Below are 26826 nucleotides of genomic sequence, written 5' to 3'. Positions count from 1 at the left end.
TAACAGGCTGGTACTAAAGTTTGATAATTAGTATTAAATATAGCATAACTTTCTCATTTTTTACATTTTTGAAATTACTGGTAACTTTAGCTCTCATACTGTCTTTTAATTTTTCAAACAACCCCCTTTATTGTTCAAGTCCTATTCTTTCCTTTTTAAATTATTATCATTTTAAATTTTGATGCAGACAGCTTGCTTTAATGATTAAGTTTATTTGTTGACTCCATGGATATTTATTTTTATCTAGTAAAATCATTATTAATGATTAATAATTAAAATTATTTATTTTTAAATGCAGTTTATTCTGCCATTTGCTTCATTTTTAGAAAAATTCAAAATAGTATAGAGATATAAGTGAAACTTATATACCTCTGGAATCCTTAATATTTATTCAATTCCCCACTCTATCATTCTGTTGTTGTTATTGTTTTTATTGAATAAATTCATAAAAGTGGAACTTTTGGGTCATTGGAAACTTTTTATTTTCATTAACTTTCTACAAAGGTTACTACCAATGTGTGAGAAAGTCTATCTTCCCTATCTCAACTTAAATATGGCCATCTTTCATCGTCCCTTTGCAAATTTGTATGTCAATGCTTTTATTTTGCATGACCTTAACTTTGAGCTAAGATACTCTTCTTTTCTATATTAATAAAGGTGGGGACTACGATGGTGGTCCCATGACGGTGGCCCTGGAGACTCTGGAGGATGACAAAGGAGGACCTGAGTCCACCAATACAGCATTCTAAGATTCTGTTTCTACCTCTGAATTATTTCTATTAAATTTATTTTCCTACAAAAGGTATTTTTATGTAGTTTTTATAACATTTATAATAGTCACAGAAGTAAATATAAAAGAGGCCAAAAGAAGTACTTTTAACAATTCTGAAAAAATAAATTCATGGTTACATGAAAAAGAGAATTATCATTTCAACTACTTTCCTCTTGGGATTGGGTGATGAGAATATATGATATACACATGGAGAAGCCTTGTGGCAAGTGCCTCATGTTCATGCTAAAGTGCATGGCCATGGGAATGAACACTATCGGAGACTGATGTTTAAGCTGAGGAACATTTAAAGGGTCATGAAACCCAGAAGAGGAAGTAGTTGACAAGGAAGAGAAAGGTTTGGAGTAGAACTGAGTATTTAATTGTAAATAAAGGTTCAACACTAAAGTCTGGAGGGCACAATACAGGAGATTCTCTAGGATTCTGACAGCCCAGGCATATGAAGGAAACAGTGAGCGTGCAAAGACAGCTTAAGAAACTACAATGTCGGATACTAAGGAAGACCTAAAAATTAACATTGCTCATAACATAGAAGAAAATTAATAAATGATCTAAGAACTATCTGTTCTAATACGAGCAGGATAAATTAACTCTAATGTTAGAAACACATGTCGGGATTTCCATATTGTCCACAGAAATGAAATGAAAGGAACAGCAACCACAACAGCTCCCAAGACAGAGTCAAAGCACACTGGGCACTGACTGCCTTTAGAGACATCTGATTCTGTTGACACCCACCTGCTGGTAAAGGTTCTCCCAGTAATCCTGAGTCATTAGCCGAAACAAGGCCAAGAAGGCCCAGCTGAAAGTATCAAAGCTCGTGTAGCCGTAATCGGGATTTCTGCCAGCCTTCACACAGTAGTATCCTTCTGGACACTGGCTACAGATAGAAATGGGAATTACAGGTCAGGATATGTTTGGCACGTAGATAAGGAACACTATAGCCGAGTGTTAACCTCAAGGTTCAACGTAGAGTTTGAAAACTGCAGAGCAACTAAGAGACTGTAACGTGGGGTCAGAAAGAATGGCCATTTCTTCCCATTTCACTATTTACTAGTTGACCATTTTGCCAGATTACTTAAATTCTCAAAGATACACTTTCTTCCAAGTGGGAATAGCAAAATAACTTACCTCAAGAATTTAAGATTGACTTTGAATTTAAATAACATGATTAACCCACTCCCTGACCATAGAACCATTTAGTAAATGGAAGATTTCATAAGCAACATATTCATAAATTCAAATCAATAGGGTTTGCTATGAAGGCCTCTGGCAAAATGGCTTCTTTGAAAGTTAGTCTTGTGGTGAATTAAAGCCAAGAATAGTCATAATACAACATTTGAAAATGCTCATAAAAATTTTGACTTTAAAATTTTTTACTTTCTAAAACTGGCAGATTGGTTTTTAGCCTCCTTAGATGAACATGGTGTCTGAAGCATTTGTGGGAGGGGCAGCACTGTTGATTCTGAGGTTCATAGAGCTTCCAGAACCCAATGAAAAGACCCCTTGCTGGCAAGCAGGACAAGAACAAAGCTCTGCTGCAAACTGAAGGTGGTGTATGGAGAAATCAAAATGGTGTTTTATAAACAGAAGATTCTGAAAACAGCTAGTCCACAGGATCCTGTGTAAATTGGTCCGAGCAGTATACTCAGTTACCTATGAGTCATATTGAATTAGGCAGTGGAGAGCTTTGAGATGGAAAGAGATATTGATTTTGTTATTCTTCTTTCCAAGAAGTAAGGCCTTAAACTAGCCAACCGATTTTTGATAGTCTTTTAGAAAGTATTCTTGTATATCCCAAGATTCTCATGATGGCTATTTTGTTTTGATTCAAGCCTGATCTCATGATTGGTCTTGCTCTCCAATGCATGCATAAACTATAAACATTTTAAAATCTCTGTTCATTGTTAGATAAAATAAGCAAAATCAATGCCATGAAATTTATGAAAATTATATTATTGAATCAAAAGAACTCATTGAGCGTGCGATTTTTCTTTGGCAGCATTTCAACTAAAAGCAAATCAAATATTACATACCCAGAATCTGTGCTGAAGCCACAAAGGAGAGCATCTTTGGTTCCCTCCAAGTAATAAAAATATCCTGTTTAGGAAGAATTTGAACAATATAGCATTACAGGATGTAATCAGTAAGAGTCATAAGGCAAGTAAGTTAATGAATATAGACATGTATGCAAACATCTAAGTCGGATCCCTTGGTAATGAGCATTTATTCTTTTAATATTCTCATATGTTATTGATAAAGAATCTACTTATAATGTTTTATGGACCAGTGAATAATTATGAAGACACACAAATGATAAACAAAATACCTAGCTTTGGGAAGTTTCCTTAATCTGGTGCATATGGATGTTAGTGTATGTAGGAAAGCAATTAACAAGTAAATAATATGTGTAGCAATCCCAGACAGTGGCTGGTTTGTGTCTTCATTGTTACTGTCAGGATTCTAGAGTTGAAGTTTTTTTTTTTTTTTTTTTTTTTTTTTTTTTTTTTGCACAGAGTCATAGAGCCTTTGGGTTGTTATTGGTTGAATTAAAATGGCTCTAAACTCATGAATGGATCAATGCATTATGGAACCCAATCTCAACGGGATGTTGGGGAGGCAAACAGAGAACTAAACTATGAAGGCCAGGCCACAGGTGGAACAAAAAATGTAAGTCACTGGGGGATATGCCCTTGAAGGACACATTCTGTCCCTGGTCCTCTTCCTCCACCTCCCCTTTCTCTTTCTGCCTCCTGGCTACCACAAGATGAGTAAGCACAAGTCTTTTGGATGTGCTTATTTTTCATAGTGCTCTGCCTTACCACAAATTCAGAGACAACAAAGCTAAGTAACCATGGACCAAAAACTTCTGAGACCTTGAGCTAAACTGACTTTTTATTTCATTTAAATCAATTTAATCATAACTTAAAAAAAGAAATAAAGAGTTATAACTGATCTAATGAAAATATACTAAAACAATAAGAAAAACAGTGTCCAGGAAATTATAAGGGGATGGGATTTGAAAAAGAGACCATACTTTGATGTGTGAAATGCCATTGTGATCACCTTGTAAGATATATGTTGATAGAGGAGTAACATGGATGTAGTAACAGGTTCAAGAATACTTAGATATGAAGAAGGCATGGTATACAGTAGGTAGCAACTATTGGTGGGGACAGGTGAAATGTGTGTAAGGTAGAGAGACAGCACCAGTGACGAAGATGAGGTTTGGAGAGACACAGTCAGCTTTCGAAAATTATTTTAAAAATTCTATTCAAGGCTGCAGGTTTTAGGAAGTTTTTCTGAGAGAAGGTAGGGCTGAGAAGGAAAGGAGAGGAGGTGAAAGGAGAAGAGAGGAGGAGAGGAGACAGAGAAGGAAGAAGCTCTAAACTGTTTCTTAAAGTACTACACCTGAAGCAAAGGAATCAATTATGCAATACTGCAAATGGATACAATTTATTTTACAAAATTCTGTTCTTCTTCACTCACAAAGCAGTATCTATTGGACTTTGAAAGTTCTAAATGTTGAGAGTTTAACAATTATACCAACTCCTATTTTTCACCTTAGCCCTTTCCTGGTACCCTTTATCCCTATTTTTCTTAGTAAAGGATTTCCTGTTTTCTTCATCATTCAGTTTTAAGACTTCCTGATATGACTGGAGGGCAACTCAGTCTTCCAAATTACATACATAAAGGACTAAGGCTTATATCATCACTCCCAAATCCTAGCATTTTTATGAGTGTTATTTTTATAAAATAATAGCTTTCTCTATGGCATTTCCATACTTGCATGTAATTCCATTCTTTTTTAAAAAGGGTTCAAATTCCCATTTGGCTCAAAACAATGATGAAAATTAGGATTATTGGATTTTGTAGTAATAATGGAATGAGATGGGGGAGTTGGGGGAGGGACAGAGAGGGAGAGCAAGGAAAGAGTTATCTGCTAGAAGGAGCCATTATGGCATTAGGGAGAAATCTGGTGCTAGAGAAACTCGCAGGAATCCGCAAGGATGACCCCAGCTAAGACTCCTAGCAATAGTGGAGAGCGGGCCTGAACTGGCCTTCTCCTATAATCAGATTGATGACCACCCTAATTGTCATCACATAACCTTCATCCAGTAACTTATGCAAGCAGATGCAGAAATCCAGAACTAAACTTTGATCTCAGCTCCCGGGAGTCCAGTCTAAGAGAGGATCAGGATCAGGATGGGGAACCCACAGAGACAGCTAACCAGAGCTAGTGGAAGCTTACTGACTCTGGATTGATAGCTGGGGAACCTGCATGGGAATGTGGGTGACAGTATGTGGCTGGGACAGTCTGTGGGGCCACTGGCAGTGGAACCAGGATTTATCCCCAGTGCATTAACTGCCTTTTTGGGGTCCATTACCTAAGGACCTTTTTTAGCCTAGATACAGGGGGTAGGGGCTTTGTCCTGCCTCAATTTGATATGTCAGACTTTCTTGACTGTCTGTGGGAGGCCTTATGTTTTCTGAGGAATGGATGGGGACTTGGTTTGGGGGGCAGAGGAAAAAGAGGATAGGAGGGAGGGGGAAGTGTGGTTGGTATGTAAAATGAAAAAAAAGTTTAAAAAAATTTTTAAAATATTTCAAAGTTGCATATTCTTATACTTGGGTATTGCTTCTACAGCTTCCTATACAATTAAGTTATCTTATTGCTTTAGATGCTACATTTGTGGATTATAGTTTGAAATACCTATGGAGTTTTTAAATGATCCATATATATGACTTTCAGATAGATCAATACAAAGTTTCACATAAGCTGGTCACTGAAGGACAAGCACTACTATCATTAAACTATCATTTAATTTCAGAGGAGATTGAGCAACTGGCTCACACACTAGCTCCTTGTCTGACTTATAAGATACAAGCAAAACTGGAAAAGTTCTTACTTAGTGAGATAGTAAATAGCTTTGAAAGAAAAAGCCCATGCTTAAGTGATGATGACTCTGGCAACATAAAGATAGAGAAGATAAGATGCAATTTTCTTTCCCTTTTTTTGTATGCTTATTTGTTTACTTCGTTATTTTTATATAAGGTTTTTGCCATGTATTTCAGGTTTACATAAAGCCTGATGTAACCCAATCTTGTCTCAAACTCATACTCCTATCTCTGTCTCCTAAGTGTGGAGGTTATAGACATGGACTACTAAATGTGGCTCTTGTGATATCTTATTTTTCATACATAAACCTACATGACATTTTAATGAGGTAAGATTACCTAGTGATTAGCCATAAAATTACCAAGGAATATTCAGCGGTCATTGAGGAGCCAAATCATAGGAAGAAGCTCTAGGGCTGCCTGAACTCTCACGCTACCAGGCTTCCATTTAATTCAACAAGCATGATGAAAGGTTTAGCAATGCATCTAGCTCACCTTGCTTTTGCAGAGCACATTACAGTCTTTTCTAAATAGCCACTGAATGTGTGGGCTAATTGTCCCCAAGAGAATATAATTTTAATATCTAAAGGAAAGGAGAAATGGCCTGGAAAGAGAAAGTGATCATTGTATAAAATCTAAAATAAAGGATTCTGAAAGTGATTCATGAGCTGATATAACCATGACTCATGAATTTAACCACAAGTTACACACTGAGAATTGAAAATAGATTCCCAAACTTGTGAACGGAGCTCAGTGAGTAGAATGCTTGCCCAGCACACATGAAGCTCTAAGTCTGATGCACAGCACTGCATAAACGAGGTATGGTGGGTCATACCTATAACCCCAGCACTTAAGAGATGGAGTCAGGGAAATCAGAAGTTCAAAGTCACATGTATAGGGAAATCAGTGACAGTCTGAGGTACATGAAATTTGGTCTAGGTCAAAAAAAGGAAAACACATGTACATATAAACATTTCATGTTCACGACACTACTGAATGATCAAGGATGCTTTTGAGCTTAAGCACATTTCTTTGTGTGCTGCAAAGTGTTTCCAAAGGCAGTTAGATAGTGAGGCTCTGACCTAAGGACTGGTTTCATTCATCGATGTACTAAAATCTTGAACCGACTGTAGAATGTAACGGCGTAAATGAAGGCAGACAGAAATTATAAGAATATATTCAGCTTTAATTAGGGAAAGACTCAAAGAACCCGTGGTTCCAGCGGAGAACAGGAAAGCAGAAGGGGCGGGGGAGAGCACACCAGCAATACTGATTAGTAAAAAATATCCTCAGGCGACCCCGCCCTACAAGCAAGGTGATTGGCTGGGGCTACCCCTACAGTAGAAAGGTGGTAGAGCTGTGGCCTGTGGGGCTTGTTTGAAGAAATAAGTCATTGGGGTTGGAGATTTGTCCTGTTGTATCGTCTCTCCCCTTGCTCTTATAGATTACTCTCCTTCCTGGTAGTTAAGAGTTGAGCATCTCTGACTAGCATGATTCTGCTGCTAAGATGTTCTGCCCACCACCAGCTGAGAACCTTTATAATCAAGGACCAGACCCTGAGAGGTCTGAAGCCATAAAAGCCATAAAAGTGATTGCAAGGTTTTGGAAAGTGAAGACAGCTTTACGTATTGTTCCAAAAAAGTTTTGTTTTAATGCTTGTACCTTAAGATCTTCAGTATAGTGGTGTTTCACTTGTATTTTAATAAATAAAACCAACCCGAAGACCTGAAAAGCAAAGCAGTCAGCCATTAGCTATTACCACAACCTCAGTCCGAAAATGGCATTCCGGCCTGCAGGAATCTCAGAATGAGACTGAGACTGAAGGCTGTTTCCTCCTGTTTATAATCCTCTCTAGGACTGGAATTAAAGTCATGCATCACCCAGTTTCTATGGCAAACTAGTATGGCTAGTGGGATTAAAGGTGTGTGTTACCACTACCTGGTCAGACTGGGGCTATTTTACCCTCTGATTCTCAGGCATGTTTTAGTATTAAAATACAAGAGAAATGCCACCACACCTCAGTGCCATTTCAGTATGATAATGCTCATATTACAAGGACTTATTATTATTTTCTGTGCAGTAAATGTATTTCTTAATTTTTATGTATGTGTGCTTTTAAATTTTTGTTTTGACTTTAAGGGTCTGATTTGGGTTTGGTTTTTCAGTCAGTGTCATAAATAACTTAGAGTGACCTAAAACTCTGTTTTCTGAAGATAATCTTGAACTTCTGATATGTTTGTCTGTATCTCCCAAGTGCTGGGATAGTGGTCATGTTACACTCACTACCTCCAGCTGTTTGGGGTTTTTGTCTGTGGGGTGAGATGGTTGGTGGTTTAATATAGTCCTGACGAACCAGACACTCAGTATATAGGCCAGGATGACATTGAGTTTGAGGCAATCCTGCTTCTGCCTACTAAGTGCTGGGAGTTCACCCGGCTTTTTTGATATGCTTTAGTGAACGCCAACTATGTAGTTTCTTGGCAGAAAGAGAATATTAAAGGAGGTTGTTGCTTAGAGTTTTATATGTTTAATTTTTGATACATGGCTGTCTTTTATAATATTTAAATAAACATACATTAATCTCTCATATAATATAGATCATTTGAAATAGATAATATTGAAAAATATGCATATGTATTTCTGTCCTATCCTTATATGATAAGTAGTTATGTTTTAGGCTTTGTCTTTGGCCTTTCTTGAGAAGGAACTTCCACTTCCTTATGACCCTCCTGAGGTGTGTTTGTATTTCCAGAGCTATCTGAATAAGGCTTTCAGAACTGAGCAAGCGTCATGTGCTTTACTTTACTACAGAACCATTGCTTTCATTTTTAATATTCACAATGACAAAAATGCTTTTTCTTTTTTTTGCTCTTGGTTCAGTTAGAGTACATTAGTGCTAATGTTTTATTTAAATTCACTTCTCACATAGTTTAATTTTTTAATGTTCTATCTAATGTCTTTAAACATTGCTTCACTACATGGTTAAATTAAATTTTGTCCCCTCCCTCCAGAAAGCTTTTCTGTGTGAGGAAGTTTTGTTCTGTTATGGTAGCCCTTGCCTTGTAGTAACACAGGTAGTTGTTTCAGACTGAGAACTACTAATAGAATGGCATGAATAGCTAAAGGACTATTAAGGTCGTGGGGGGTCCCATAAAAAACAGACCTTGTGAAAGAAATTTTATGTGTGATAAAGCTCGATAAGATTAAAAGAGAATTACTTGTAACATATTTTTCTAAAACTTTTCAACTTTTAAGATCTAGATTGACTCACTAAGTGAAAGCAACTGTGCCTTCTTGGAATTTTGCTGTATTATTATTATTATTCATTTATTTATTATTATTTTAATTTTAACTTTATTTTTTTTCTTGAGAGAATGGTCCATTAGTCATCTCAGAACGGTGTCTGTTCTAGTATCTACAGAGAACTGAGTTGATCTATGAAGTACCCAAGTAGTGCTGTCAGGTAATACATAATTTCAGGCTTCCTTTCAGTTCTGTCTTTATGGCTAAATTACTAAAATGTGTTTTAGAAATCACATAAATTTCCAAGATACCAGGGCATTTGTCATTCCATTAATTAGACAGATAAGGATTCTTCAGCTCTAATGATGATGAAATCACTATACTTTATAAATTAATACCTCAACATCAAGGAAAATTATTAAAATATCATATGTACTCACTCGTAAGTGTCTTTTAGACATAAAGAAAAGAAAACCAGCCTACAATTTACAATCCCAGAGTACCAAGACAACAATGAGGACCCTAAGAGAGACATTCATGGATCTAATCTACATGGGAAGTAGAAAAAGGCAAGATCTCCTGAGTAAACTGGGAGCATGGGGATCATGGGGAAGGGAGAAAAAAGGAGAGGAGCAAAAAAATAAAAAATAAATAATAAAAATACATCTTATCTAATAAAAATAATTAATTAAATATCAATGAAAGCTTTTTCATGTTTTTATACTACCTCAGATGGTCAGCACTAATATTGCTAAGCTATGTCATTTTATCCACATCAAATGATAGGTACTATGTGGTCAGCCAAATATTGTTGTATGCCTCCTGGAGAAAATCAAGAAGTATTTAAAATAAATACTTAAATGTTAAATGTGGATGTCTTGAATAACTTCCTAATTCATACCAAGTTTCCATTCTTAAAAACTTTGCACTGTGTACCCTGTTTATGTCATAGTAGAGCAAAATGTTTTTTAAAAGTTGAAAGTAGGAAATATAAAAAAAACTGTTCAATTTGCAAATGTTGCCTTCTCTTTAGGGTTGGGTTTTCAGAATCACATATTTGGATTCTTCTTCTAAATATAATAATATTCAAAACCTGTGGATAATTTTTTAGTTAAATTATATCAGAACTTGCATAACACAGCATCAAAGTGGAAAGTCTGAAGCAAATGTATATCCTTAATCTCTTAATTGTTGGTAGCCTACAACCATGCAGTGATTCCATAGTGGAACCTTGGTAAATGTCATGCTTTCTTTTTGGTAACTTACAGTGTCATCCTCCAGTTAACAAGAGGATTCAGTGATATAATTCTCATCCCATCACATCCATGAACAACTTTTTATTTTAATAATGACCAATATAGATAAAGAATTCTAACAACACAAATGTAAGTACACAGCCAATAGGCAACTGAGCCTTAGTGTAGTCTTCTAAATTTTACCAGTAGGTGCTGACATATAACCATCTAAAAGCATATATTTGCAGGGAATATTCCTTCCCTAGCTCAACATACATGTAAATGCATTCATAACTAGTGGCTTCATTATAGGATAGGCTACAATAGATAATTGTACTGTAAAGGTCGTAGCTGTCCAGCCATCTTCTTTAAGTAACAAGATTGTTTGAACTACATGCTGGTAAGCAAGAACTAACATCTACCACATTTCAATAAAGACATTTGGAATAGTAGCTCTTCAGTGTGCCTAGGGATATAACTCAGTGTGTAGTGCTTTTACCTAACACATGTGAGGTCCTGGGTCAATCTCCAGATTATAAAAATAAGTATATTAATAAGTAATAAATGGGAGATATGAGAAATATAAGAAATAAAGAGCAAACAAATGTTTAAAAATGTCTGCTTTGGGGTAATTTTTGTACATTAGATTTTGATCAGTTTGGTTGTGGGAACTTCTGTTATGCAATATGCATCAATGCCCTGTACTGTTTCCTTATAGACATAAAAATAATTTTCTTTATATACTTTCTTTACTCAAAAGTCTTAATTGCCTCTATGCAGTGATCAATTATGAACCAAATGATCTCACTATAGTAAAAGTAATGAAAACGCAACGAGCACGGAAAGGAATAGTAATGTGACCAGGTGTTGGGAATTCTGAATCCCATATTGAGGCTCACCAACCCTCTTAGCATGGTAACAGATAGAGGTATTAGTACCCATGATTTCAGCTAAACTTTGAAATTTAGGACTTGACTAAAAGCAGAAAGTGTTAAATCAAATTTGGCTTAATATTATATTCATATACAAAGAACTGCAACCAAATGTATTGAAACAAACAATCACTAATCCACCCTTACATCAAACAGCTGCGACTTAACCAAGCACAGCAGCTGAACTTCAGCTCGTCACTGTGAACTGTGAACTGATCAGACCACAGCCATATCAGGCAAATGCTGATCTGTAACCCAGAAGCTGTTTCTCTAAGTCATGACCATTTTCTTTGTCTATAAACAGAGCCCACCTAATTGATGGACTGAACTGTCTGAACATCTTCTCGTTCCCAAGTCAACTGGTTTCGTGAATCATTCTTTGCTCAAACGAATTCTAATAAAAATGCGTTTGAAGATTTTTTTTTTTTAACCAAGGTCTGAAAGACATTCAAGCTATGAACTCAGAAGAGGCTAGGGCTCAGAATAAAAGGAATGATAGTGTCATAAGTGTTAAAGAAGATAAATTTAGGTAAGAATTGCAAATTGAATTTAAAAAAATGAATATAAATGTGGACAATTATTTACTGCATTCACCACTTTGATAGCAAAAAATTAAGAAATAATATTTTCTAGAAATTGAAAACTGAAGATATTGCTTATAAAAATCAGAAATTGGAAAATTACAGAATGATAAAAGGAAGAAACCATGATATTTGTAATAAACTGTGATAGTAATGAAGTACACACTCCACAGCTTACTGTGGAACTGATGCTTTTCTTCCCATCAGCCCCACCTGCACTCCTTTTCCTTACGCTCTTTCACCATCTGAGATAGGCTTGGTTTGCTTTTACTTCACCAGCGAGTCTTTGAAAACATCCAGAATAAATAGAAAGTAAATTCCCTGCTATCTAAGGAAATTTCTTTTTGGCAGAAGGGACATAAGCTGGTAAGGTTTTTGTGTTTTCTACCTCATCCTGAGATCAGATTGGAATTTTATGCCCTAAGGTAATTAGGCATGTCACACAGACACTATCCAGTTGTCAAGATGGATACAACCTGACTTCATTTTTGCTTCTTGTTCATCAACAGCCCCTGTGAAAAACAGTCTAAGGGGAAACCATTAGAGAGCGTGCAGTGTGAGTGTTATGAGATATTTGGCATATGCTTTGTATCTGGCACACTTCTGAGATTCTGTACACATCTTCTTCTACTAAGGGGGAGATTCCTCTGAATTAGTCTTTGCCGACTCCATCAATCATAAATGATACTATCAAGAAGTGCTACAAAGCCTTTCAAATTTATCATTATTTATAAAATTCATGTTGATAAAATATCATTATTATATGAATGGTGTTGATAAAACTAAGTTGTCTTGTTTTATAAAACACTACATAAATATTATCAATAGTTATATATCTTAATAGTGATAGTTCTATCATTACTACCATTAATTTAACTATAAGATATTATAGTTCTAAGTCTAATCTAAATACAAATAGAATTGCATTGCCCATTACATTATATAATTAATCAGTGTCTTTATAAAAATAAAACTATAGAACAAAATCCATATTGTATACATAGATCCAATGGTTAGTGTGAGTCATTATTAGTTTCTAGCAACTTGACTCTTCATCATGTAGAAATTCATTGTTATGGATCTAACACAGAGAATCACTAGAAAGCCAAGGAAAATAAATGCTTATAACATCACTTCTAAAAATGCCAAGAATTCAAATACTGACAAGTTTTTATTATATATTAGAATACCTTCAAAATAATAGAAATTCAAGCCCCCATGCATTGTCAGAAGAGAGTTGAACTTTTGGTATTATTTCTACCTGATAGCAACTACAGGGGCATTCTTACTTTTCAGTTCTTCTTCACTCTCAACGGTATTCATGATGCTTTCTAATGTTTCATTCTCTTCGAGTTCCTTCCTGAAACATTTATGCTTTAGGTTTCCCATAAACAGCTGTAGTCCAATTAATGCAAAAACACTGAGACAGAACACAGTGAGGATCATGACGTCAGACAGCTTCTTCACTGACTGGATCAAGGCCCCCACGATGGTCTTCAGTCCTTAAAATGTAGGGGAGAAAAGCACATTCACAATGACATAAAGACTCTGAGCGAGAAGCACATCAAAAGACAAGCCTTACTAGGAATGCATGCATTATGTCAAGTCAATGGCCTTGAATTGAAACCAGAGAGATCTTCTGGTTCAAAAGTGTGGATCTGCACAATTTGTTTCTATGAAGTTCAGCAAGTGGTTGAAAGTAGTGAAACATTCCCAAAGAATCTACAGATTAACTCGTTAAGTATGATGCTTGCTGAAACCATAGCCACACTCGCTCACAAATGTAACTTTTATAATCACTAATTCAGTAAACGTTAGTCAAACAAACTACCTCTACGTAATGAAACGAAAAATATAAGAAAGTGAATGAAAGCTCACAGTGACAACGTCTACTGAAGCAGTTCTCACACAAGAAACAGTTTGTTGAAGGAGATGAGACAGTTTCATGCACTGCCCACATGCGTAAATGTCTTATCTTCTCCGTTATAGGAAGTTCTTATTAGTTGAAATTTTCCTTCCTGAAAAGGTGGAAAATCAGCCCTTTGGCAGGAGGAAAAATTTCAAGAGGAGATGTGAGCCAAGTGGTCATCTGCCTTCTCCAAGACCCATGCAGCTGCTTAAACTCAAGGGCTGACTTTTTATATAAAGATTGCAATGCAAAATGGAAGAAATATAATTTGATTTGAGCTCTAGAAGGAACAGCTTTTCTCTTAAAGGTCAAAGTCAGCCCCTGTGTTTAACCCCACTCTCACCTGGAATGACTGAAATAGTTTTCAATGCCCGGAGAACTCTGAAGGTTCTCAACGCTGAGACATTGCCCAGGTCCACAAATTCTGTCACATATCTGCAATAGGGGGTTTATACACAGACACAGTGACAACACACACACAGACAAAGAAAACTCCCAAACAGCTGGAGTTGAGTGGCCTAATGCTCCACATCAATCACTTCTTACCTGGGATTACAGAAATAGTTTTCAAAGCTCTCAAGACTCTGAAAGTTCGAAGAGCTGAAACATTGCCTAGGTTTACAAATTCTGTTAAATACCTGTAGAATTAAATCAGAGTTATTCAGAATCTAGGTAGAGTCTATAATACTCACCCGTGCTGTTACTGTTAAGTATTTTCTATCTGTAGTTTGGCAAGTCTTTTTTTCTAACCTAATGTAACCTAATATATATGGATTTGAATCATTTGAGAAAAATACAAGTATTGTATTTTAATGTGGTTCATTTACCTAAACAATTTAATGCTTCCCCTACCAGCTTAGTATAGTAATATATAGTTTTAATCTCCTTTAAAACATTGAAATCACTATACTAAGGAAAAGAAGCCAAACTCAACAAATTCCATCCAGATGAAATGTTCATCATTCAAGGTTTTCATAGAGCAAAATCAATATAGTGTTTCCAAGAGTCTGTATTAGGAGGTCACTAGTAATTAGTGAAGGATTTCTTTTTGGAGTGAGTAAAATATTCTCAATTTAGACAGTAGTGATAGCTGTACAATTTGCGAACATACTAGAAAACACAGTATGAATTGCATACTTAAAAAGGCTGAACTTTGTGATACAAGAATTTAACAATAGAGAATGAGGAGCTAGGAGAAGGGTATCCATCTTGCCATTTTCTTATCCACAGGAGGCAATGGAGTTACAGCTTTTCTATTGGAGGAAACATGATGAGTGAGGAGGTGGGCAAGGATGAGGGACCCCGAGACTAGAAATTTAAGACCCCTTCTGAATTGTCAAAATGTCTCAGATAGATATCAATTACTTTTGTAATGCAAGACAACAGAGGAAATTATTAAGGTTGAGACTTTATAAATGTTTCTGTTAAAAGCATTTTCAAAAAGATATAAATAACTTTAAATTATACTTAAAGAAGACTATGGTGCCCATGCAATCGCTTTACAATACATTAATGGTAGGAGCAGTACACAATATAACTTTTTGTTTTAATTTATTTACTAGCTCATAAATACAGACACTGTGCTTAAAATCTGAGGCTTAGTCCTTAGTGAGCACTGAGAGTGTGTCTCACACACTATTAAGTCTTTTAAATAAAATCTTAAGAAAAGTGTGTATCTAATTGACACTGTATGCAAACATGCCAATTCAAGTCCTGGGCAGGAAGAAAGATAATCTCTACATTAAATGTGTTTTGAGTGAAAAACACTTTCTGAAAAAAAAATATGACTGTGAATAAGTAATTTATATATAAATCCTTTACCTTTAAATATAGCCATTGCATGCAAGAAAAATCAGTCTCCAAAAGTTGTTTTTACTGGAATACTGTTCTGAGACTTCCATAAATTTTCCAGTTCAAAAAAATTGAGAGTACTTACGCGAAAACAATGACAATAAAATCCAGCCAGTTCCAAGGGTCACGAAGGAAGGTGAATTCTCCCACGCAAAAGCCTCTTGCAAGGATTTTTATGAGTGATTCAAAAGTATATATTCCAGTAAAAGTGTATCTAAAGAAAATAATTGGTTGAAATGTTAGGTGTGAAATGAATAACATCCCATTGAAATCTTTACAGTTTTTTGAAGCATCTCCTGGATACTGCTGGTGTGTAGATCATCCTACCTCACAGAATATACTACCCAAGGAATTTCCAGGAACTCTTAAAATGTCCCTATGAGAGCTACTCACAGAAGACACAGTTTTTTTTTAAGAAACTGAGAACATAGGTATTAGATCTGCCTAGACAATCCCAATAGAGTGCTTCAGAAGAACATAGCCACTAACATGATGTGCATATCATGTTTATGAACATGCAAGGGGATAGGACAAGTTCACTCTTCATAAACATGGTGGCATCTAATGATTCAAACAATGAATAGACACAGAGGAAAGGAAAAACTGAAATAAAACTGTATGCATGAAAAGATAAACTACATTGTTTTATAGACTCAAATTCTCAACTTCTAGTAGGATAAAAAAAATCATGGAAACGATCACTTAGCCCTACTTTAAAATACAGCAATGCACACTTACTCTACATTTTTGGTCCATTCTGGAGGGTTGCTCATGGTCATGAATATGCAGTTCGTCAGAATTGTGCACATGATCAGCATGCTGAATAAGGTAGCTCTTAGTCAAGGAATGTGGGACACCACCAAAGGAAGAACTTATTGAAACACAAACACAACTTTTCTTTAGAAATTAATTGAAATGGATGCATAGATTATTCCTTCTGGGCTTTGAATAAAATTAACCTATTCCAAAATGCTAATAAGACCACCATATTATTTTCTTTTGAGAATAATTTATATTGGAATCTATAAAGATCTTTCTAGGTGCAGAAGAGCCCACATCTAGGTCCGAGGACAGGAGCAAGCCCAGCATCCTGGGGTACTGCTTAAGCCAGGCTTCGGAAAGGATATGAATGCACTAAAATCTTAATAGATATTCTTCTTAGAGGACTGAAGGGTGACAGTATGTACAGCGCAGGCGTGGCGTTGAAGCGGAAGATCGCTTTTCCTTTGTTCAATACTATAAAAGTCTGCAGGAGAAAAAAAGAATCAGGATGACACCATATTCCCAGCATTTCCATCCAACACAATGCTGTGAGAAGTCCTTACCTCCACATTGCAGCACAGGGCAGAGAAAGGCTGCCATATAACTCTACAAGAAGTTCCAATGCCTGTCAGCAGCTGTCAGTCACTTTGGTCAATGGACTTCAAGGCTGCCTCTTTGTAATAAATGAAGACTTGAGCTATATACAAGTATGTATACCAGGGTGTATATAACTCACTTGTAGGCATGGCCAGTCCTTTAAACACTGCCACAACACATCATGAACTACAAAGTTCATGCTGAATTGCTCCAAAATAAAGTCACCAAAAAAGTCTCATGATGTAAATGTGTTTGTGATGATTTATTGGATGACAGCCATAGTTCTTCTCAGGCCCCTGCAGACCATGGGGAATGAGATGGGCACATCGAGGAAGCCTTCAAAGCATTAAGCCTTTCCTTTATCAGAGTCCTTCAATGATTACAATCACTTGTCATAACCAAAATTGGCTTTAAGAATAAATTTCTCTTTTCTGTTACACAGAGTTGAACATTGAGTAGAAACTATTACTGTTTTTTTTTTTTTAACCACAATACCTTGAGAGTCTTTTAAAGCTTGCTGAGAATTGGCATAGTTAGTACAAAATGGGTTAAAAAATTTCACAAGCAAGGCATGTCAGAATTGAAAATATCTTTCGTTTTTGGTGTGTGTTTGTGTGTGTGAGCACGCGTGCGTGCTTGCATGTTGTCTAAGGATTCTGATACAAATGCAAATGTGGATGCCAGAGGACCACTTCACTTGTATTTCTCAGGTATAACAGACCTAGTTTTTATGAGACAGAGTCTTTCACTGGCCTGTAACTCTTAGATTCTGCTGGGCTGACTGTCCATGGGCTACTGGGGATACTTCTGTCTCTGACTTCTCAGGGCTGGGGTTATAAACCATAATGTCAATTTTTCTTTTTAATGTTGTTCGGGGCTGAAACACAGGGCCTCCTGCAATGCAAGCACTTTGATGATGGCGCTGTCTCCTCAGTTTGGGACCATCCTTCCAATTACTCAGTTTGATTCTCATATTCTACTTATATAACTATAGTGTTTAAATTTTTTAAAACGTTCATTCATTAAAATTTTTAAAAATAATATATACTTCTATATAGCACAGTTCTTCCTTTACTGAAAATACACAATCTTGGTGATCATTGGCCAAATTCAGTTTTAAAAGTTTGTTTAAAAATTTTGAAATAAAAAAAAAATCCTTAAAATATTTTGTTTCTGTTGAGCCAGACCAGCGACTCATGGAAATGAACACTTACAAGTAAAGATGAATGGACGAAAGGGTGAATTGTATGCTTCAATGGGTAACACTACAAGGTTCACCTTCTTCTTTGGTTTTGCTTTTGTGTTGTTTATTTGTTTGGTTTGTGGTTTTTCTTAAATTTGGTTTTGATTTAGGATGGGGAGGAGACAGGGAGATGAGTGGGATCAGAATGCATGGTGTGAAACCCACAATCAGTAAAGGTATTAAAAGAAAACATATATTGTGTTTTGTCCAGTGCAAGGCAAGTGACATTTCTCATACATTTTGCAATTAGTTAAACAAATAAATGTTAACCTCAGCATATTAAAACAATCCTAGGTTAGGAACTCAGAAATTTTAAGTCTAAAACACTAAGCCTAAATAATGATTCCCTGAACTTAGAAGGCAAAATGCTTGTGCTGTCTAGAAAGCAGTGATCTTTTTCTTTTGTTGTACTTTAAAACTGAGTTTTATATATAGTTATAAACAAGCTTCCTACAATAAATCTTTTTCATCAAATTGGGAACATGAGCTCATAAGTCTGTGTCTTTTGTAGGGGAAATCTATCCTTTTTTTGATTTAAGCATTGTCTCAACAAACTGGGTTTTGACAAATGCATGGCAAGGAATTGTGTCATAAAAGACAAAGAAAGGAGTTAAAACTAATGTTTAAAGCCCTATGTTATTACGCAGTCTTTGCAAAACAAAATTACATTGCAATAAAAATTTAAAAGAATAAAAAGAGCAACTTTGGTGTTTTATAATTTTTTTCTTTTTATTGCAAATAGACTTTTTCCTAACATGATGTATACTGATTATTGTCCCTCTCTCTACTCCACCCAGTTCCTTCCCACCTCCCCTCGAATCCAATCCATTCTCTCTCTCACTAGAAAATAAAAACATTACTAAGGTATAGTGATTTATGTATGCTATCATTACTCATTTGTAATAAAACTTTAAATGAATTTTTAACTCCACATACACACAAGAATTAAATATTGCTGTGAATAGCTGGCAAGATAGCTCAGCATTTAGAGCCATTTTCTTCTAAACCTGATGATGACTTTAGTTAATCCCTAGGCCTCACATAGTAAAAGTAGAGAATTGACTCAATCCAAGCTGGGACTTCATCCATGCACCCTACTTAATAAATAAGTGTAAAAAATTATAGCCATAACTATAAATTATAGGAGATGTGTTCATTATACCATACCTAAAAGACAGATTTTTCTATTGAATATGTTGAAGGAATTAATCAAACCAAATCAAATAAGAAGGCCAATTCCACTACCAGTTTTAATGAAATATTACAAAAAGAACATATTCTCAACATGCTAATATGTATTTAATATAAGGCTCATGATATGAAGTCATTAGGTTTTACATATCTTTGGATGGAATGAAGTCATCAGATCTCTACCACTGAAGTCTCAATAACTTACTTTCTTGTCTGCGTAGTAGGGGTCCAGGTCCTCCAGGGGCTCCGACACCATCCCAGGGGGAATGTCTCCATAGATGAAGGGCAGCTGTTTACCAGCTTCCAAGTCGCTGCTGGGCTTGGGACCTTCTTCATCACCTTCTTTCTTTTCGTCTTTGTGTTCCTTGGCTTTTCCTTCCGAAATGCGCTGCTCAATGAGGGCGAGAGACTGTTTGGTGAAGTAGACAAAGCTCTGCGGTCCTGGGGGAGGCAGCATCGCCATCTTTTCATCCTGTTTGTTTTATTTCCCCTTTGGCTCCTTACCTAAGAGACCTGGTTAAATGTAAAGAAGAGAAAACGTAACTACATGACTTCTAGAGAAGACACTTTAAAAGCTAATATCAACAAACTCTAGTCCAGGGTGTATTTTGCGACTGTGATGGCTCTTACAGCCATCCTGCCTAGGAGGCAGGACCCTGGACCCAACTGTGAGGGAATATATATATATATATATATATATATATATATATATTGATATATATATATATTGATATATATTGATATATATGGATCACGACTGTAGATATGGCTGGGGGTGAGTCTCTACATTAGATTAACTGAAGTTGAAGACTTTTCTTGAATGTAGGCAACACCAGTTCATGGCCTGGGATCCAGGACTTCATAAAAAGGAGAAAGCTAACTGAACCCTAGCATTAACTACCCTGAGCATCCTGATTATGGACACAGTGCGATCAGCTGCCTGGATGTCATGCTTCCATGACTTAACTGTAATGGTGGACTGTAGCCTTGAACAGTCAAATTAGACCCCCTTTTCCTTTAAGCTTGATTCTCACTAGGCATTAGTTACAGCAAAAAGAAAGAAACCAGTGGACTGGAAGAGTGCTTTCCTTTTGTACACAAGGACTTTGGATCTGAATTTCAAATTCAAAAAATAAACAGTAAAACAGCCGATTCAAATATAAGAGGAAATGTGTTTATAAACTCAATATATTAAGTAACAACTGTTGGGCAAGAAACATGTATTACTTCTTTGTTAAAATATTTGAATCTAACAATCACAGCTTAAAGTGAAAGACCAATTACAACTCCCCCAGAAAAATACTTTAAATGTGTAATTTTCATCTCTGTGTGTGTTTGTATCTATCTAATATATCTCTATATAAACAATCATTGAAGTTATTTATTTAATGCTAGTCAAATGAAATAACACTGTTCCTATTGTCAGTTATGGTCAATGTTTTTAAAAAGAAAACAGGCGTTTTTGTTCTGGCACTGGTGTTGATATTAAATTACTCGATATGACTGTTCACATCAATGTACACATCTCTGTATATTAAGGTGAAAAGTGAAATGCATAGAAATGTTTGGGAATGTTTACTTGAGTCATGAAGTATGTCTTTCCCAGGACTTTAATGGCAACATAAACATTGGATTTTGCTGTCTATTCCAGGAATCAGAAAAGTTTCTTCTCATGGTGCTCAGCATGGTGCCCCATCACTATAATGCCAGAACTCCAGAGGCAAAGGCAGAAAATCTCAAGTTCTAGATTAGACTGTGCTACATTGCATATCCTAAGTGAAAAATTGAAACCAAACCAAAACAGCAGAAGCAGCAACAACAACTTGACAGACTGTGTTTTAAAGGACCTCATCACATGCCAAAGGGTAAATTAGGAAGAGTCGCTATATTCCGCTCTTTTTTCCACAAAGCCCAATGTAAACTGCATGTGAATTGTAGTAATGGCCATAGTAGGCATATAAATGCAGAAAGAAATTGTTGAAGCTATTGTGTTTTTTTTTTTTTTTTGGGGGGGGGAGCTTTTCCCATTCTCGTGGCAAAACCAAGAAGTGGTTCAATTAGGACCAAGTGGATTACGTGTCTCCTCAGGCACCTGGGAGCATTGCAAGGGAGTTGAGTACATAGCAATGCCCTCAGGTGACATCACTGAAAAACATATCTCCAATATGCCAAGAGACGTCAAAGTGAGGTGTGGCTCATTTGTTATGACAGCTGCTTCCAGCTTCCCTTAGTCTGCTGGATGACTAACTAGGGACATGAAGAACTTGTAGTCTTCTTCAAAAAAGCCTACAAACAATACAAGTTTCTTTTTTAATGTAGTTTGTTTTAGGGTTTGTAGGACAAGCTTTTGTGAGGAATGCTTTTTGGGGTTTATGAGGTAGTTGACATGCCATGGTACACTTCACATTTCCTTTCTAAACTGCTAACCCATCTTTATTTACAAGAAGTGTCTCACCAAACACTAAATCTGCACACTTCATTATATCATATCCTTATAGCTGTGAGAATTAAGAGAAAATAAAGCTTTGTCTTCAACAAACTTGTGGCACACTATCCTCTCCAAAGCATGGATATAAAAATCAATTTTCAGCACACAATTGATAAGCAATGTCAGAAATAGAATGCTAAAAATGCAGTTGCCTTTCATGTACACATTTCTGGAAAGTTTAAAAGCTTCCAGAAATTAGAGCATCACTGTACATAAAGGACCATCAGATCACCATTAAAAAGTCCCACCACCTTCTTTACTCTAACACAGTGAGAGAAGTAGGGTGTGCCAATATCTGTGTCCTCTTGCCTCGCATCAAGCCTGATAGCAAATGGAACAGACGTTGAGGCATAAAAAGACTCAAAATTTATTTCTTTTCTTTTTCTATGAAAATTTGTTTGGATCTAAATGGCATTTCCAAAAATCGAAGGACACCTAGAATACAAGAAGCAGTCAAGATTAGATTGGTTAGCAAAAAGTGTGAAGAATGGTTAGGAAATTTGTTTCTTCAGTAAGTGCTGGCTACATATTATAACAGCTGTCTAAACAGAGAGCAAGTGAAAATATGCATGGAGTTTGACCAGTGAATGGAATTAATGAAGAAAAAACTAATTAAGCTTGATGGAGTTCTCAAGTTACAAAAGTTAAATGAGCATTTTATTTCTTTCTCTTTGTCAAACCACCTTATTACTTATGACCATGGAAAAGGTTTTTATGATTTAACAAGAATGTCAGTTTGTTTTGCTATCTTGCTAATTATTAATGCTTATGGAAATGTAAGTGTGGTTACTGAACAAGCAGATAGGTGTGGATGAACATATCACATTGCCACTGGACACACAATGAGATAGGGAGCATAAGCTGGGGACAGGGTATGACATGCAGGAAATGCAGGAGAGTTGATGTCCTAATCTTATATTGAGTTATGGTGGTTTCAATGATAAACATCCCATGCAATCTTGGGCAAGAGAATACTTGATTCCCAGTGGGTGGCACTGTTTGAGTAGATTTAGAAAATGTGACATTGCGTCTTCTTGAAGTATGCCACATAGGAATGAATTTTGTGAGTTTAAAGACTCCTATCACTGACAGCAAGCGCTTTGATTCCTGCTTTCAATTCAAGATAAGTGCTTTTCGCCTTCTATTCCAGGAATCATGCCTTGTATCGTCACAACTCCAGACTGTTACTCTGGAACCGTAAGGCCAAGTAAACCTTTTCCTCCATCAGTTTCCTTGGTCACGGTGTTTTATCACAGCATAGAGAAAAAAAAAAAAAAAAAAAAAACAACAACAACCAATACACAGTGGGAAACAGACATGTTAGGTAAGACTGGAAATAGACAGAAGTTCAGGTCAAGTCGAAATCCAACAGGAAAAATGAAGGTAAGTGTAGTTCATGTGGATGAGTACTTGAAAATGGGGTAAAAGGGGGATTGCACAAGTAAATACTTTACCATTCAAGTTAGAAAATTAACAAATGATGCTGAAAGCTTGTGCAAATGAGAGTAGTGTAGTCCTAAGAGATATGAAGAAAACAGGAAATGGGAAGAATGACTAGAGGCATGAGACAATACCGTGGGTTCATTTCCATGGGTATGTCTTAATTTTATAAAACTAATTATATAAAAACAAAAATAAGCTATAAATTGTAGGGAGATCCAGAACATCTGCTTTGAGGCAAAAAAAAAGCCAACAGGCAGCTTCTAGCGTAGAAAACATGCATCATCTGCATTCGGCCCTCAGAGTACTGCCTGCTTTATATCCCTCCCTTAGAACATTTAAATATATTTGGGAATAAATTGTCAACAATTTGCAATTTATTTTATTGATATATGCCAAGGGAACAAGGTGACACATGGGAAGACTCTGTCTTCTATGTCAGTATAAGGAAACACAGGACACTGTACCAGGTGTAAACTATGCCTGGGGATTGGGATTAGCAGAATGCATGTCTCCATACTATCAAGTGTCCTGGTAACCCTTAACTCTCTCATGATGGGCTTCCGTGCACAGGCATTCTACCTTAAATAAAGCCAAGAATTTTAGTTTGGAATTAATGAGTCTTAGTTCCTCCTATTTCCATAAATACTAAAGTTGTAAGCTTTCAAGTTTGTGTTTGGCAGTCATCAAGAAGTAATTAAGTATGGCTTCCACAACATGCTTATGTCACCATTAACCTATTTATTTTGTGGATTTTGACAACAGTAAATATGTACCTTAAATACATACAGATACTTGAGCATACCTAGTAATTCTGAAATTGGAAAGGCCTATTGTGTCTTCTTTTACAGACTATTAATTTGGCAACTGAACTTTTCATTAAGAACTAACGCAAATAAATGTGTGTTGCAGGGAGCTTGAAGATCAGAGGAGCCAGTTGTTCTCTCCTTCCACTAGGTGGGTTCTGGGAGTTGAACTCTTGCCAAGAAAGCCATCTTGTTGGACCAATAACTCCTTTTAAAATAAAGTAGATATTTATGCAAGCATGCACAAACTCATGGAGAGGTTTTATTAGTCAAAATAGGAGACCTTTACTTTAAAGACAGGTCTTTGAAGTTTGTTTTATTTGAACAACACACAAAATAGAAGATTAAAATTATCCATTTAAAAGTTGATATAGGTAAACATATCATCATAAAGGCAATATTTAGAATTCTGTATCATTTTATTATCGGGAAAAAGGAGAGTTGGAATAAGGAAACATGTTTGGAGGAAAAGAGAGAGGAAGAGAGGGAGAGAGAGAGGGCAAGAAGGAGGAGAGACCGGGGGAATATTTACAGAAGAAAGAATTTAAGTGACCAAAAAGGAGAGGAATGATAAAAGAAAAGATTAAGTGAGTAGCAAAACACCCATGCTCTCCTAGCATACTTCCAGCAACAAGACAGCCAAAAAAACAAAGCAGTATTTTCAGCATATTTATTTTTATTTTAATTCTTTATGTTTTCACCCTCACTGATGCCGCTGGCATGAGTTCATCGCCATCAGCAAGTGCACTCTTGCACCTTTTTCTCTTATATCCATTCGAGACATGCAATGCTCTCCTCCGAGTAGTTACATAGTCACTCATCCCCCAGACCTGTCAGCTCTAATGTAACCTCAGACAATCTGTTGCTAGGCAACGAGCAAGGACAAGAAAGAACCATTGCTGTGGTAAACTAACCAGGAGGTACATTTAGCCTTTCTAGTATTTATTTTAGAAAGCTGAATTGCCAACTTTCAGAAATAGATGACAAAATTTCCTACCAAAGCAAAGACATTGAAAGAAACATATTTTTAATCAATCTTAGAAGTAAAGGTGTAATTATTTTGTTTGTCCTATTTACTTATTTTGATAAATATTTATTTAATTTCATATTTAAGTATGTGTTTATAACATTTACTCCCTGTCATACTTTCAAATCCTCTTATGTCCTTCTGGCTCCTCCTTAACTTCATAACCTCTTATTCTTTAATTATTATTGTTTTACACAGACACAAAGACACATACAGCCACACACACACACACGCACACACTCACTCACTCACACACACACTCTTATGAATGAAACCTTATAAGTTCATTTATTGCTCCTCATATGTATATGTGTTTAGGGCTGTGATTGCTTGAGATTGGAGGCCCATCTCTAGAACAGAATTCTCAGCCATTGTCAATTGCCTGTGTGGCTTTATAAACATATATACTTGTAAATTTTTTCACGTACACTCATTTCTCTGATTTCATCTAAATTTTAAGTTATCATAAAGTACTGACTATATGGCCCCATTTTTCATTTATGCAGTATAAAATTGCGCTGAAAACCACATGCAATAGAGTAATAAAGTTCCACAAGGTGTCAGAGCTCAAAGACAAAGATTAATCTTCCATGGTCACAATCTGGGCTCTATAGTTCTGAGCTGTGGCTCTAGGTAGCTACTGTGATCACTTTAAACTGTAAATTCCTAATTAGAAAAGCAGGATTAATCACTGCACTCTCAAACATTTCATATAGGACAGAAAATGTGGGAAGTATCAGACAGTGTTTGTCACCTGAAGCCATGTGTGTGTGTGAAGCCCTTAGCACTGTGACCTCAATTCCAGTCTCTGTTTTAATTCATCACCCGAGTCCATTATGCCTCTATGGCTAATGTCTGTTAACCACATTAGTTTGAAAAGACTTTACTTTCCAACAGTTTCTTGGCCTTTTAAACACAAAACATTTCATGTCTCTCTAAAGTAGCAAACATCTGATCTAATGTCATGACTTTAGAAGAAGCTCAGAGCTGGAAAATATTTGATTTGAACCTTGTATTTACCACTTACTAGTTTTGAGAACTTGACATTCCAAATATGCAACTTCTTTTTTTGTCAAAAATAAAATGAGGACTCAGAACGTTACCAGTTACTTTATAAAATGCCTTTGTAGACACTGCAGAATTTTCCCTAGTACTGATTGCAGGGGTACTTAGTCTGTGGCTCCATTTCATTCAGGTAAATTCTCATTATTTGAAACTTTGAAGATATTATAAGTACTGTTAATTAGAACAAAGTATGTGGCTCAGGAAATGTCATTATGATTCTTTGGCTCTTTTAAAAGTCAATCAATATTTCGAAACTCAAAGGGAAGTGAATTCCAACACTTGATTTCTCTTCTGAGAAACATTTAAGTATCACTAATGGAGTCTCTGAACAAAGGACAGAAGATTCCCTACTGCAGGCAGAGAAGTGTCTCAGATCTCTTCAGTCTCTGGAGAGTCTTAGGGACTCTGGTGTCTGGAATGGATATTGTTCTTAAAACCTATATGGAGTCAAAAATCAGAGGCAACCGACAGTGTAAAATACCACTTTGAAGATATCTGTTTAGTTTCAAGGATGCTGTAGTCTTCTTGTACAGAGAACACTCATGGAAGAACCCCCTAGATGTGACTCGGAAATTATGGAAGTGAATCTCCATATTAATTCTTACGTTAGTAACTAGATGTGGAAAATATGAGCCGTATTTGACCATTATCATAGCTAGCAAAAGTCTTACTGGACGTCTGTATCATTTTGACCACATAAATTGCTCCTGATCATAGAAATTCAGATTGTGATTACCACGTTTTGTGAGAATGCTATTGTTTTCAGA

The 26826-nt window shown here is 36.1% G+C and overlaps 1 protein-coding gene and 1 long non-coding RNA gene across 5 annotated transcripts in view; one reads left to right on the top strand and one right to left on the bottom strand.

Annotated features, from left to right (window-relative positions):
- Positions 1-19696, bottom strand: part of Scn9a (sodium voltage-gated channel alpha subunit 9) — a 69483-nt gene extending 49787 nt beyond the window's left edge. For 2 of the 4 annotated variants that reach the window (XM_057755185.1, XM_057755187.1), the window contains exons 1-8: positions 19439-19696; positions 16568-16686; positions 16179-16268; positions 15526-15654; positions 14136-14227; positions 12970-13182; positions 2827-2890; positions 1529-1670 (exon numbers count right to left, since the gene is read on the bottom strand). In XM_057755185.1, coding sequence (XP_057611168.1) covers positions 1529-1670; positions 2827-2890; positions 12970-13182; positions 14136-14227; positions 15526-15654; positions 16179-16268; positions 16568-16686; positions 19439-19696 — 1107 coding nt within the window. Of the gene's footprint in view, positions 1-1528; positions 1671-2826; positions 2891-4340; positions 4390-12969; positions 13183-13932; positions 14025-14135; positions 14228-15525; positions 15655-16178; positions 16269-16567; positions 16687-19438 lie in introns of all 4 variants that reach the window. The other 2 variants (XM_057755188.1, XM_057755186.1) reach the window with 2 other exon arrangements.
- Positions 1-26826, top strand: part of LOC130864588 (uncharacterized) — a 193927-nt gene that overhangs the window by 83136 nt on the left and 83965 nt on the right. The window lies entirely within an intron of this gene.

The sequence above is a fragment of the Chionomys nivalis genome, chromosome 22, assembly GCF_950005125.1.
Source record: "Chionomys nivalis chromosome 22, mChiNiv1.1, whole genome shotgun sequence".
Lineage (NCBI taxonomy): Eukaryota > Metazoa > Chordata > Mammalia > Rodentia > Cricetidae > Chionomys > Chionomys nivalis.
The sequence above is the reverse complement of the archived record's forward strand: the minus strand, read 5'-3'. Positions and strand labels throughout refer to the sequence as shown.